This window comes from Arvicanthis niloticus, chromosome 15 (genome assembly GCF_011762505.2).
Source record: "Arvicanthis niloticus isolate mArvNil1 chromosome 15, mArvNil1.pat.X, whole genome shotgun sequence".
Classification (NCBI taxonomy): domain Eukaryota; kingdom Metazoa; phylum Chordata; class Mammalia; order Rodentia; family Muridae; genus Arvicanthis; species Arvicanthis niloticus.
Window position 1 is genome coordinate 7,652,839 of NC_047672.1, and position 14,284 is coordinate 7,667,122.

Here is a 14,284-nt window from a genome sequence, read left to right on the forward strand (position 1 = left end):
GTTGGCAATGTTGTATGATACAAAGTCAATAAACAAAAATTAGCTGTGTCTCCCTTCTACCAATAGATAATAAGAAGTTAATAAACAATTCTACCTACAAACTCAAAAAAAAAAAATGTTTGCTATAAATTAATCAAAGACCCAAAAGAATTACACACTGAAAACTAGAGGAACATTGCTCAAAGAAACATTAAGTGTTCTGGCAAGGTGGCTTACCTGGTAAGAACACTTAAAACCAAGATCAAGGACCTGATTTTGATCCCTAGAACCCATGGGGTAGGAGAGAACCAATTCTTACAGGTTGTCCTCTGATCTCCACACATTCATGTGTGCACTGCACAGTCGTGCACATATACACACATGACAAAAAGCATTAAAATAAGTCTAAACAAAAATAAATCAAAGAGGACAAAAATAAAGGCACCCTACGGATTGGAAGACTCACTGTCATTAAAACACCCAATGGCAGCACCCAACTTACGGAGCCAAGGCAATTCCTATCAAATTCCCACTGGCATCTGCAGCAGGAGAAAAATATCCTAAAATTCATCTGTAAATGTCAACAATTCAAATCGCCACAATAATCCTAGGAAAAAAGAGTATGAACCCTCTAGTCCCTGACCTTTTAACTGTAGAAGACTATAGTAATGAGAACAGAGTGCCTCAGATTTAAACTACAGAAACTCATGGAAACAGAGTCCAGAGTGAATCCTTCTATACATGGTCAAGGGATCATGAGTAAGATCACACAGTGGTGGGATTCTAGGCCTACAGCTTTCTAAATATAAAAGAACAAAGTTGGGTCTTTGCCATTAAATGCAAATCATATTAAAGACATAAACTTAAGATCCAAAGCAGCAAAACGTCTAGAAAAAAAAAAAAAAAACATGAAACCAGGCATAGTTGTTCACACCTTATTATCCCAGCAATGGGGTGCTGAAGCAGGAAGACCAGGGAATCAGAGGCCACCTTAGGCTTCATCCTTAAACTCTTATCTCAAAAAGCACAGGGAAAGCCTCTCAGCATTGGTCTTACAATGATTTCTTGGATAGCACCAAAGGCACAGGCTGCCAGAGCAGAAACAGTCACGTGGGATTGTGTCAGACTTAAAGTCCTCACAATGCAGGAAATAATCAGCAAGGTGGAAAGACAACACGCAGAACGGCAGCAGTGATATGCAAACCACTCTCAGGCTTGACTCTGAAACGTCTCTCCCACAGACTCATGCTTGGACACTTAAGCCTTGGCTAGTAATGCTACTTGGAAAAGTTACAGAACCTCTGGGATATGAGGCCTAGCAAGTAGGCATGGGCCACTAGAGGTGGCCCTTTGAAGGTTCCAGTCACCCCCAGTTCCGGCCTGTGTCCTGATCTATGAGATATAAACGGCTGCAAGCCCCGCTGTCCTGGACCAAGCTGCTCCAGCACCTCGTCTGCCCACCATGATGGACCAAAGCCTCTATACTACCTGCAAATTAACCCTTTCCTTCCTAAAGCTGCTTCTGCGGGGCATTTTGTCACAGTGACAAGAAAGATAAGCAATACATACACAAGAGATTAATGTCTAGAATACCTAAGAAGTCTGGCGGCTCAACAACAATAAAATGACCCAACTTTTAAAAAAAAAAAAATGAACAAACTACTAGAATAGACATTTCATCAAAGAAGAAATACAAATGAAGAAGCAGCATGTGAAAAGGTGTTCAATATTACCAAGCTCCAGGGAAATACAAATTAAAACCATAATGCATTTCCTGGGCACTTTCCACCTGCAAGCTCTCCTTTAGCAAGTGTGTGTGGCTAACATACTTACCCCCAAATACACAAGTCGGGCTTCAATGAGTCTATCAGTGACCAATCACTGTCCGTAATTCCCTTATGTATCATTCTGACTCAGAACAATGAATAGAAGCCTGTTCCGAATCCTGTGCTGTCCATATGGTAGCCACTAATCATACGTAGCTACTGAGCGGAAATATGCCACTGTGTCGCCAACCAGGATCTAACCCAGAGCCTAACATGGATCTCAAGCAACTTGGGTTCCAGGTTCTGCTGTGATCTACACAGATGGACCCTAGAACTCCTCTCTACAATGCAAACCCTATCTCCATCACCCTAGAGAGATCAAGACCTGTGGACACTTCCCAGTAGCCTTGGTTTTGGTAGGAGAAAGTTCCATAGATGGCACTGAATAAGCCCTTCCCCCACAAAGGGCTGAACACAGTCAGGGTGTGAAGCCACAGCGCCCCAAACCTTACTCTCTCCCAGCAGGCTCTACAGCAGATAGTCACCTACACTGAGGGGGCAGATACCAAACCATCTGGAAGCCAGGCCAAAGGACTTCAAAGGAAATCTTCAGTTAGCCCGCTCCTGCCTCTTACCTCAGGGCTGCACTGGCTGACACCGTTACCCTCTTTTCCTCAACTCTAACTTTGCCCTCTTTGTGGCTTTCTTTCAAATGCTGGCCATTTCTACCCCGTCCTGGCATTGTCCCCCCTCCCCCTCAGTCCTGAATCCTAGGCGGGCCTCAACAGCCCTGCGACTGACAACCCAGTCAATGCATTTCTCTCGGCCTCCTCAGTTTCCTCATCTATAAAGCAGCTAGAGAGACGGTTAAGAGTGCTTGCTGCTCTCCTAAGAGAACAGGATTTAGTTCCCAACATCCACACTGGGCAGCTCACAACTGCCTACAACTCCTGTCCCAGAGGATCCAACACCTTCTTCCGACCTCCATGAGCACCCACACATACTCATACACACAGATACACAGATATTTTAAACAGAATAGACTCAATGTACCTTTAAAAATCAAAACAAAACAAAAGAAATACAATGAGCTTTCATAATTACACTAAAAAGAGAAAGAGACTTGAGCCAATTTTCAGTTCAAGGAAAACCATTTAAGTCTGAGGATAAACTCATAGACATGCAGTATGATACAGCAAGGCCATACAAAGCTGCTGTTTTGAACTTTTAACAAGTATATTATAATGAAACATTGCTTTAAACTTAATGTCAACATCCTTCTTTATCTCCAATTCCACATAACATTTTATCGCTGAGGTAATTTTCTAGAGAATTCTTATCTAAGAAGGTATAAAAGACCAGAGAAAAGAAATAAAGTTGGTTGGTTGAATGGTTTGGCTTGGAGAGCTTTGCCCCCATCCATCCATCCATCCATCCATCTGTCCATCCATCCATCTGTCCATCCATCCATCTGTCCATCCATCCATCCATCCATCCATCCATCTGTCCATCCTTCCATACATCTATCCATCTATCCATCCATCTATCCATCCATCTGTCCATCCTTCCATACATCTATCCATCTGTCCATCCATCCATCCATCCATCCATCTGTCCATCCTTCCATACATCTATCCATCTATCCATCCATCTATCCATCCATCTGTCCATCCTTCCATACATCTATCCATCTATCCATCCATCTATCCATCCATCTGTCCATCCATCCATCCATTCATCCAAAAAAAAAAAAATAGTAGCAATACTACCTCAGGTCAGAAGGAGAAGAACACTAAAAATCACAAAAAATAAATACTATAGATGACCATGCAGCGAAAGAAAAACCTTGTTCGCCATTAGTGGGAATGTAAAACAATCCAACTACTATAGAAAAGAGAATGTCATTAAAAAATTTAACTCAAAAGTGCACAAAGACCCAAGAATCCTATTTATCCAAAAGAATTTAAAACAGAGGCTCACAGAGATATCTGTATAAACATGTCACTACAGAATGATCCATAACAGCCAAAGAGGAGAAGCAAACCAAATGTCCATCAGGTGACAAATGGGAAAAATACACAAAATGAAGGAAATAAAAGAATATAATATGCTATGTATCACCTATGTATCTTGAGGATACATCATTAAGTGAGATGAACTAGCCAAGAAAGATAAATACTATGTGTATGATTCCACAAAGTACATGAATTAGACATGGTGGCACATGACTTTATAATCCCAGTATCTGATTAGCTAAGGCAGGAAGACACCAAGTTTGAGGCCAGCCTGGGCTACATAGTAAACTCCAGCACCACCCGAACTATACTGTGAGACCTTGTCTCAAAAATAAAACATTAAAAAAATATATACTCATTGAAACAAAAGTAAAGTGTGATTATCAGGAAAGTGGGGTTCAGGGAAAAGGGGGAGGAACAGTCAGCGCATCTAGGATAAGAGTTTTTAAGAAACAAGAAACCCTAGAGACCCATTGCATACCAACATGCATGTAATTCACACTACTACTACATAAATGTTTAAATGCTTACAATGGTAAATTTTGGTTTTGAAGGAACAGCACAGGGACTGTGTGCACAGATGTGTGCGGATGCAGAACGGCACAGGGGACAGTGTAGCAGCAGAGCTAAGAAGGGGGTGCCTTTATTATGCTGCAAAATGAAGTTAGCACTTATGAAAGTGGGGGGGGGTCGGTCTTCCTAGGGCTGGGGATGTAACTCAGCAGTGAGTGCTTGCCTGGCATACACGAAGCCCTGGACTCCATCCCCAACATCCCAAGGATCACTCAATGGCTCCTACCTGTGATCCCAATATTCAAGAGATGGAGGTAGGAGCATGAGAAGGTCAGTAAGTTTGAGACCCTGACTCAAAACAGAAGAAAACCAAACAAACAACAACAAAAAGGTAGATCCAGCCATGACACTATTTCTGAAGATAAGTAAAACCCATCAAAGTCAACTCAGGAATATTTATGCTTCTATACAGAAGCATAGGTGATTTTCCAACACATTACTTAACATACATAAGCACTTGGTGTCTCTATTGTTACAGTGTTAATAATAGGCTGCACCTCTGAATATGGGATTAGGCAAGGTTATAGCAAGAAAGAACATTTAAGGGAACAAACGGCAAGCTGGTAGGCTGGTGCATGCCTGAATCCAAGCAGTGGAAAAACTGAGATGAGAAGATTGACGCCATCCTGAGCTACAGAGCAAGAACATACCTCCAAAAAATGTAATAAAAATAGATAAATGAGGGACCAAAAAATGGCAGTGGTTAAGAGTTCATACTGCTGTTGCAGAGGACCCAGGTGGGTGGCTCACAACCATCTGGGACTCCAGTTCCAAGGAATCTGAGACCTGGCCTTCTTGTGTACCTGCGCGTGACGCCCATACCCAAATGCATACATTTAATCTAAAATGAGACAAGTAAATCTTTAAATAAATAAATAAACAAATAAAAGAACAAGAAGTAAAGTCGTAAAGTCTCACATACCTCCCCTTCAAAAGGACTAAAGGAACAGTAAAGATGGCCAGAACAGCCCACAGATGGCAAGAAAACTTGGGAAAATAGAAAGCAAGCAGAAGAACAGAGTGGATCTTACTGAAAAGTCTGTAACACAGGAAGGCCAAAGACCCATCAGGCTGGCCTCCTAGAAAGGCTGCAGCAGGACAGAAGGAAGTCCAGTGTGCAAGAAGGGACCATACCTGCCCAGGTGTCCCTTCTCAAATCTTAGAAGCTGGGCAGCTAGAATTTTAAGTTATAAAATTACCTAACCAAGACAGACATAGATAGATATAAGTATATAGATATATCACTATTATTTATTCATTGTGCTTGGAATTAAATTCATGGCTTCATGTTATTTTAAAATGTTTTTAATATGTGTCTTAGTCAGGGTTTCTATTCCTGCACAAACATCATGACCAAGAAGCAAGTTGGGGAGGAGAGGGTTTATTCAGCTTACACTTCCACAGTATTGTTCATCACCAAAGGAAGTCAGAACAGGAACTCACACAGGGCAGGAACCTAGAGGCAGGAGCTGATGCAGAGGCCATGGAGGGGTGCTGGTTACTCTTGCTTTTGCTTCCCCTGGCTTGCTCACTTGCTCAGCTTGCTTTCTTATAGAACCCAGGACTACCAGCCCAGGGATGGCTCCACCCACAATGGGCCCTCCCCACCTTGATCACTAATTGAGAAAATGCCTTACAGCTGGATCTCATGGAGACATTTCCTCCAGAAAGGCTCCTTTCTCTGTGATAATTCTAGTTTGTGTCAAGTTGATACACAAAACCAGCCAGTGCGATATGTATGAGTGTTCTGCCTGCGTGTACATCTGTGTAGCACATGTGTGCCTGGGGTCTATGAATGCCAGAAGAGGGCATGAGATCCCATGGAACTACAGAGCACTGTAAGGCAGCATGTGGGTTCTGGAACTAGAACCTGAGTCCTCTGGAAGAACAACAGTGCTCTTAACCACGGAATCAATCATTTCTTCTGCTCAACTGACTTATCTCTATCATTGAGTTACATCTCCAGCCTATATTATGTATTGTACTTTTTAAAAAACAAATCCATGGGGCTAGAGAGAAGAAGAAGGCTCGGTGTAAGAGCATTTGCTACTCTAGCAGAGTGGAGGACTTGGGTTTGGTTCCCGCTACCCACATGGTGGCTCACAACGACCTTGTAACTCTAGTTCCAGGAGACCTAATGCTCTCTGCTGACCGCCACAGGCTCCTGCTTGCACATGGTACACAACCCCTCAGGCATGTTCATGTATGCATAAAAATTAAAAATAAATGTTTTTTTTAAAACTAAAATTAAATGGCGTATGTCTAGACCGTTCTTTGCTGAAATCATTCTCATTTCAGATCCAGAAACAAAAGAGAAATGGCCAACCCAGAGGATGCAGACATTCACCTCTCAGTTCTATTATACACATCAACTAGGAAAAGAAAGTTAGCTTGCTTTAAATTCTAGTTTAGGATCCTGTGTGGACCATTACACACTGAAGACAATGTTTTGAACACTGTAAAGACTACCAAGGCTGGTACAGCAGCCCCACCTACTCCAGTGGCTGAGGCAGGAAGATCTCTTGAACCCATGAACTTGAGGCAATCATGGGCAACACTGGGAGTTCTCTGTCTCAAAAATAAACAGTCCAAGCATGGTGGCAAACACTTGAAGTCCCCATACTTAAGAGGCTAGGGCAGGAAGATGACAAGTTTGAGCCCAGCTGAGACGGTACAGGGAGTCCTCCCAACCGTATCTCAAAACAACACAAAAAAAAAGAATATCCAAGACTGCCTCACCTGGGATTCACGAAGCAACTGTGGTCAGACATAGCAGCCCTTAGTGAACTAAAACTCTCCTTGCAGGGGGACTAGCCCTGGAGACATCCCTCTGCTGAGAATGGATCCAGCTGTAGACCAAAAGAGGACAGGCAAGGTCTGACTTCCCTGCCTCCCTCTCTCTGCACCATACACTCCCAGAGGTGGCTAGGCCTCCAGATGAATTGTGCAAAGGTGTTTCATCTACCAAATGGCCACGTCTACCAGCTGTGAATGGGACCTGGCAGGACAAAGACACCAGTAAATGATCTGGCAAGCTACCTGTCTACTGCCAAATGGAAAAATGAAAGAAGGTCGAAATGAAGAAAGAGAAGGCCGAAAAAGCAAGTAGGACATGGGCTGACCTCCAGCGCATTAAAATACAGCAAGGAAACTCTTCTAAGCAGGGTCAGGCTGTCACACTCTGTTAAAGAGTATTACTCTTAGGCAATTGCACCAATTAAAAAGTTACATTCCCACAGATAATTCTTAACAAGGGTCTGGTCAGAAAAATAGACCCAAATCAAGCCATTCAAATGCATAGTAACCTGCAATGCCCCCACAGAATCAAAGTCCTGCCAATAAATCTTCCTAGGGTTCGGTGCCTTGACAACCTGCCAGTGGCCTCCAGGGACCTTCATAGGAAAATTATTTTCACCTAATTCAGAGGCAGCCCCAAGGCTCATACCTCAGCAGCAATGCCTAGCATCATTTCCTCTGTCACAGTACACTCAGGCTTTAAATACTGCCTGCCTGTGTGAGCATGCCCTGACTAGCCGCTAATCATGTCTCCCAGTCCACCCAGGTACTACCCAGCCCAGTGGCTCTCCTCAGAGGACCAGGCCTACCGAAACAATGCTCCTGGTCCCAAGTTAAACAGATTTATAACCGAATGCCTAGACAGGAGGCACCTCACTCAAATGCAACCAACCAAAATCGCTCCCAGAAATCTGGACTTGAGATAGAGTCTGGTTAATTATGTGTACAGTAGAGAAAGCTGGAATCTCTTGAGGAAACCTCCAATGCAGTCCCTTGGGGATCTGGAGACAATCATCTCAACTCATGTTTCTGGAATTTCTTACAGCATCAGAGATGATTCCAATAAATTCCCTCTGCATTCTGCTCTAGTCAGCTGGAATTGGTTTGTGTTCTCTTCTCACCCATAATGAAGGCATGGCGTTCCTTTGTCTTTATTGTTATATCCCAACATTAGAAACTTAACTGGGTAATTATGCAAAATAATTTCACAACGAGACTAATCACTAGGGTTCCTTACTCCCAATCTATCCACTGAAGACCTCCTGGATACTACTCGTCTACACAAACACCTCTGATAGCTCTCAGGACTTCTATGGAATGATTCCTCCACACCTGAGCTCTAGGGCTCCTGCCTCCTGATCCAACTATGAAGAACTTTTTTTTTCTTTTTCTGTTCCTTGAGCATGATACTGCTCAGACCCAAGCTTTGCACACCTCTTTCTCTCTTAAGCATACTCTCTGCATCGAAGAAATAAAATCCTGTCAATAAAATCTGCTCAGGACCTATCTCAAGCATCGGGTTTTCCCCCCAGAGGCTTCCCCAACAGACAGAAAACCCCTTCTCACTGGAATTGGCAGAGGCATGGATGTCTGCCCCTCACTTGGCAGTCTCTGTATTCCAGCTGACTTACATGAGACACAGAGAGTTTACCACAGAGTCGAGAAGTTATTTATTATCCAGATGGCCATTGTACTCAAACCTGTCTGCGCCTGGTGCTTCAGCTCCTACCTCAACCTCCCTCCACTCCGTCTCTATAGCTCTCAACAACTTCTATTTTGCTGTGTAACTTAGAGTATATGTGTTTTCCCAGTGGAAATGTAAGCTTCATAAGTGTTGGAGCCGACTTGTAGCAGAAAGAGGCTATCAGCTTTGCAACCATCTTGAGCCATATACCCTGACGTGAGACTTGGTTTTCAACAGCCTACAACAGCTGAGCACACTCTGATAAATATCCTGTTTATCCCACATATCTTGTTTTGCTGTTTAGTGCCCCCAGCTGCAAGGCACATGTGGTATCCATGCCTGCGAGACGCACGGTGCACGTGCTATCCACGCCATACAAGCCTGTAAGGCGCATGTGATATCCACCTTGCAAGGCATGTGGTATCCACGAGTCTACAAGGCACGTGACAAAGTATATAAATACCTCGGACTTCCCTACAATAAGAGAGACAATGAGAGAGACAATAAATGAGAGAGACAATAGGAGAGAAAAGGAGAGACAATAAGAGAGACAATAAACAAGAGAGACTTGATCACACACCCTGTCTTGTCTCCATTCTTCGCGTTTCTTGCTAGGCCCTGACCCACGGACTGGAGCAACAGAGCAGGCCGGAACATTTTGGCCCCCAAGGGTGAGGCAGAACAGTCTGCAACACAGTGGCCGCCAAGCCGGGCAGTACAGGTCTCAACATTTTGGCCGCCCAACGTGGGGCAGCTCGGGCCACAACACATAAGATCAGAGATTCTGTTTTAATCACTACCACATCTCCAGAACCTGGAAGAGTAGGCACTCAATAAGTATCTGTTTAATGAATAAACAAGTGGGTGACTGATGGAAATGTAGTGCACTGAGCTCCATCAAATCTATAGTTCTTTCCGAGCAAAGGTTCTCAAAGTCCTATCATCTAGATGGCTGGATCAGTGGGGAACTTGTCCCAAACGCAAATGCTTCTTGGACCCAAACCTCCAGAGCTAGCACATCAGAAACCGTGCAACAATCTCTGTAGGGGATTTGGACACATTTAGTTTGAAAGCTTAAAGCAGCACAAGTCGGCCTACCTACCAACACATGCAGTGGACATCAATCAAATGCCTGCACCTTGGAGGTCTGCAGACAGACCTGAAGGCTGCCAATGAACCAGAGAGAGAACTTTTTGCCAGGATCATGAAAATGGAAACATATTCAACTTTAGCCACAGAAGGAGATCAGAGCACCCACAAGTGTTATTCCCCTTATTCTCACGCTGAGAAATGCGATGGAACTGCTAAGATGAAGCTGGGAAGGCTGGCCGCAGCGCCGGCAGGCGGAGGCTGCCATCTGCTTGCCTCGCCACAGCGGACACAGGAACACATTCACAAGCCCACAGAGGTTAAACAAAGCCACATCCAAAGCAGTGGCCAAGGGCTGACAGACCTAGTAACTGTGAATGTCCATATGCAGAAAAGGCCCATTGTCTTCAAGTGTCTGACAGAGACACAGAAAAAGAAACAAACAGAACACAACAACAACAACAAACCTGTGGTACAAGGCTCTCTCGCTGCTTATAACTCTACTCAGAGTGCGGGACCTCACCTTCTTTTCCTTCTTCACAGTTATTGGGGGGCGTGCACGCCATCAGGAGAGGCAGCAAGCACCTCTACCCACTGAGCCATCTCATTAGTCTGACAGGTGCCATTTTCTTCTGGCAAAACCGCAAGGCAGCCAAAGTCCAAACTCCTAGATTTTTCCTCTCTACACACACTTTATATACAGCTACCACCATTTTTGGGCTGGAGACACGATGGCTCAGGGGAAATTTTCATACTGCCCTTTAAGTAGGCAAGGGTCTGGTTCCCAGCACTCCTGTCAGGCAGCGTACAACTGCCTGTAACTCCAGCTCTCGGCAATCCGACAGCTCTGGCCTCTGAGGGAACACTGGACACGCATGTGCTCATATCCATACGCAGACACATAATTACAAATAATAAAAATCTTTTTAAAGTTAAAAAAGGAGAGACTTTCACCTTCATATCCTAACATTCCACAAATTCCAAAGGACTAGAGCCCTGAGAAGGAAGCAGTGAAAGAGCTCCTCTGTGTCTTGCCCTTCACATTCCCTTGGCAGCCACTTCTGAAAGAGAAATCTGATCCCTGAGCCCCAAGACTCAAAGTCTTCATGGACTTTCTACTTTCTGTAGACAAGGTCCAAACCTCAATAGCCAGAAAGGGAGTTCTCACCAAAGCTGGCTGGCTCCTGGCTGTTACATTGTTGCCTATAAATATGCATAATTCTATGTCAATTGAAGGTTTTTATAAAGTCTAGTTCATGTTCTTAAATCTTCCCCTGTAGCTTCCTCTCATTTTTCCCACCCGTCCCTGCCCCACTCTCTGAGACCACACCGACCAGGCCCCGAGTTGGCGTCACCATGCACCCCCCCCTCCACACTATACAACCAGCCTTACCACCTCCCCCAGCAAACTTCCTTCCTCAGCCCCTCTCTGGTACATGTCGCTCTTCCTTAGGTCTTATCCCTGCTATCCAGAAACTCCACCCCGACCACCCACCTCTTGCACACACATAACATATGGTTAAGAATTCTGTGTGAGTCCATTGCTTCTTGTTTTTCTTCCACCATTTTTATGGCGGACTACAGAACACAGATTACGGTCATAAACTGCCTGCATTAAGATTCCCACACGACCCCCCAATTCTCAGGTGTCTTGGGCAAGTCATTTGGATATTCTCAGGCTTACTTTCTTAATCTGGAATGAGGTATCTTCCTCGCTGTCTTCTGAGGGTAGATGATTCTTCTGAGATGAAACGGCACAGGGTAAAACTAGGTATGGCCTCCTGTGAGAGAGAGCAGGCTCTGCTATTCTTGTGCCTGTCTCGACATTTTGTAATTACTTGCCTGTGCTAAATGACAGTCTCAGAGAGAAGCGTGTAAGACTCTTAAGGGCAGACAGTGCATAAATGCTATGGTTGGGACCAACGTGGTCCTCCCACTGTCCTATCAGTCATCGCTAGAGAGTGGAACTTGTTATGATGAGAATTATTAGTTACCGTCAATTCAAGCAAAAAAAAAAAATCACTTTATAATGAAAGAAAAAAAATCAAAGCTATACAAATAACCAATGATCACACGAACAGATGCTCAACCTCTTTACAGACAGAAAGATCAAAGCCTTGATGAGGGGTCAGAGTCTTACTATGGAGCTCTGGCTATCCTGAAACACATTATGTATACCAGGCTGGCCTCAAACTCACAGAGACCTGCATGCCTCTGCCTCTCAAATGCTGGGACTAAAGGTGTGTACCACCGCATCCAGAAAATGTAATTTTTAAAAAGACAACTAAAATGTCAAAAAGAACAGGAAGAACTAGGAACACTCATGGAAGGAATGACAAGTGAGTGAATTATAGAAAACAACTGATAGTTACTTTTGAGATTCTGGGCTTCAAAAAGTCCCATTTGATTCAACAATTCCAATCCTGGGTATATATCCAAAAGAAATGAAACGTATTTTCAAAAAAAAAAAAAACCCCTTATAATAATATAATCTATATTTTAGGATGTTTCTTTTTACATATTATTTTATGGGGGTTGTGCCATGGCATCCTTGTGGAGAGTAGAGTACAATCTGTGGGGGCCCTTTTTCTCCTTTCACTATGAGAGTCCCAGGGTCATCACACTCATCAGCCTTTACCACTGAGCCATCTCTTGAGCTCTACACATTCTAGAATTGCACAGCAGGGGAATACCTCAATTAAGCTGGGTTGGTATAAAAACTACAATTGAATCAATGGTGTGACTAGGTCTGGTGATATAACTCAGAAATAGAGAGCTTGGCTAGAATGTAAATTCCTGGGTTCAGTCTCCCTGTGTGTCCCAAAAAAAAAATAATAATAATTAACACTAAGGATGACCATATCTAAGCATTTGCTTTGTGCCACATAGTACCGACAAGCTAAAATGCTTTTACATACTCACTACCTGTAATTTCAAAAAAAAAAGTGTGGCTGCTTTGTATTTGGACATAAGCCCATTCAGGCACATAGCAGAGGCTCAACGGTTCCCCGCCTAATGGAGTGGTCCACCAAGAGGGCACCGCCCAGGGTTAGTAACAGCAGTCCCCGAGAAAGCAGCAGTCCCCGAGAAAGAAGCAAGGCTGAAGTGAGCTGAAGACTTAAAGAAGAGGGATGTGGGCAAGCCCACTGGGCTGCTCCAGGCCATCTCTCCCGCAGTTTTTGTAAAGCCGGAAGGGGAGGGCGCAGGAGTTACACACAGGCACAGTATTTGAATTCCCATAGCCTGAATCTAATGTTTGCACAGGTCTCACTGGTCTTCTTTGATTACTTCGTTGGTGATAAAAAAAAAAAAAAGAACACAGAGTTTTTTATGCAACTCCCCAAAGATTCTAATTAATTTATGCATACACACACACACACACACACACACACACACAAAACAGAACGGTGCCTAACATCTTAACAGTTCAGTACAGTGGCAGCGATAATGGGACACCTATCCCCTCTTTCTCCCAGTCGTCAATGCTAAGGCTGGGTTGATAAGACAATCCAGGGATGAAACCCAGGGACCAGTCAAGAGGGACCATCAAGGAAGCGGGCGGGCATCACCCACTCTTGGAGGTCTCGCTGAGTGGCCATTTTACAAGTCTGAAAAACATGTGCCGCTGTGAGGGCCAGAGAGGAAAGGAGGAATTGTCCTGGCCACAATCTCAAGATTCCACCTACCGCTGCGGTCGAGGACAGAAGGCTCAGCCCACCTCCCGAGGCATGGGGAGGGCGGCGGAGGAGGTGGGGGCGGGCTGGTGGAGATCCCTGGGGAGTGTGGGGGCACGGGTACCTGGAGTCGAACTTCTGGCCGTCGAGGAATGTCCCCACGTAGTGGTAGCGCACGAAGTCGCCGCTGCGCACGGTGCGCGGACACTCATCCGGCACGAAGTTCCGCTGGATCTGAAGTTCCGAGCTCACAGCCAGGCCCAACACGGGGGCCGCCTGCCCGGTCACCCAGAGCAGCAGCAAGAGCAGCGACCGGCGCCGCCAGCCCGGGGCCCCAAATGCCATCGCGCGGCCTGCACAGGGGAGGCGAGGGGCAAGGCTGGGCGCGCCGCGGCGGTGCAAACGTGGAACGGTCTCCCGGCTGGCCCCGAGCTGCAGCGCCCGCCCCTAGCCACCCGCGTCCGCCCCCTGCCGGGCCGAGGGGAGGAGCCGCGCCCAGCCCGAGGGGCGTCGACCAGCCCGGACACCGGAGCTCAGGAATTCCTCTGCCCTCCCCGCCCGCCTCCAGAAAGCGGGAGAAGACTGCTCCGATTGCCAGGCCCCGCGCCAGAGCACTGCGGGTCCCGAGAGACGATATGGAGACTCCTACGTGGCAGTGGATTCAGTTTCCCCTTGCTGCTCTGGGAAAGGAAGGAAACTTAAAAGAGT

The 14,284-nt window shown here is 45.3% G+C and overlaps 1 protein-coding gene across 1 annotated transcript in view; it reads right to left on the reverse strand.

Moving 5' to 3' along the window:
• Positions 1-14,040, reverse strand: part of Fkbp9 (FKBP prolyl isomerase 9) — a 50,190-nt gene extending 36,150 nt beyond the window's left edge. The window contains exon 1 of the mRNA XM_034519293.1: positions 13,701-14,040. Coding sequence (XP_034375184.1) covers positions 13,701-13,921 — 221 coding nt within the window. The 5' untranslated portion in view covers positions 13,922-14,040. The remainder of the gene's footprint in view (positions 1-13,700) is intronic.
• Positions 14,041-14,284: the final 244 nt, after the last annotated feature.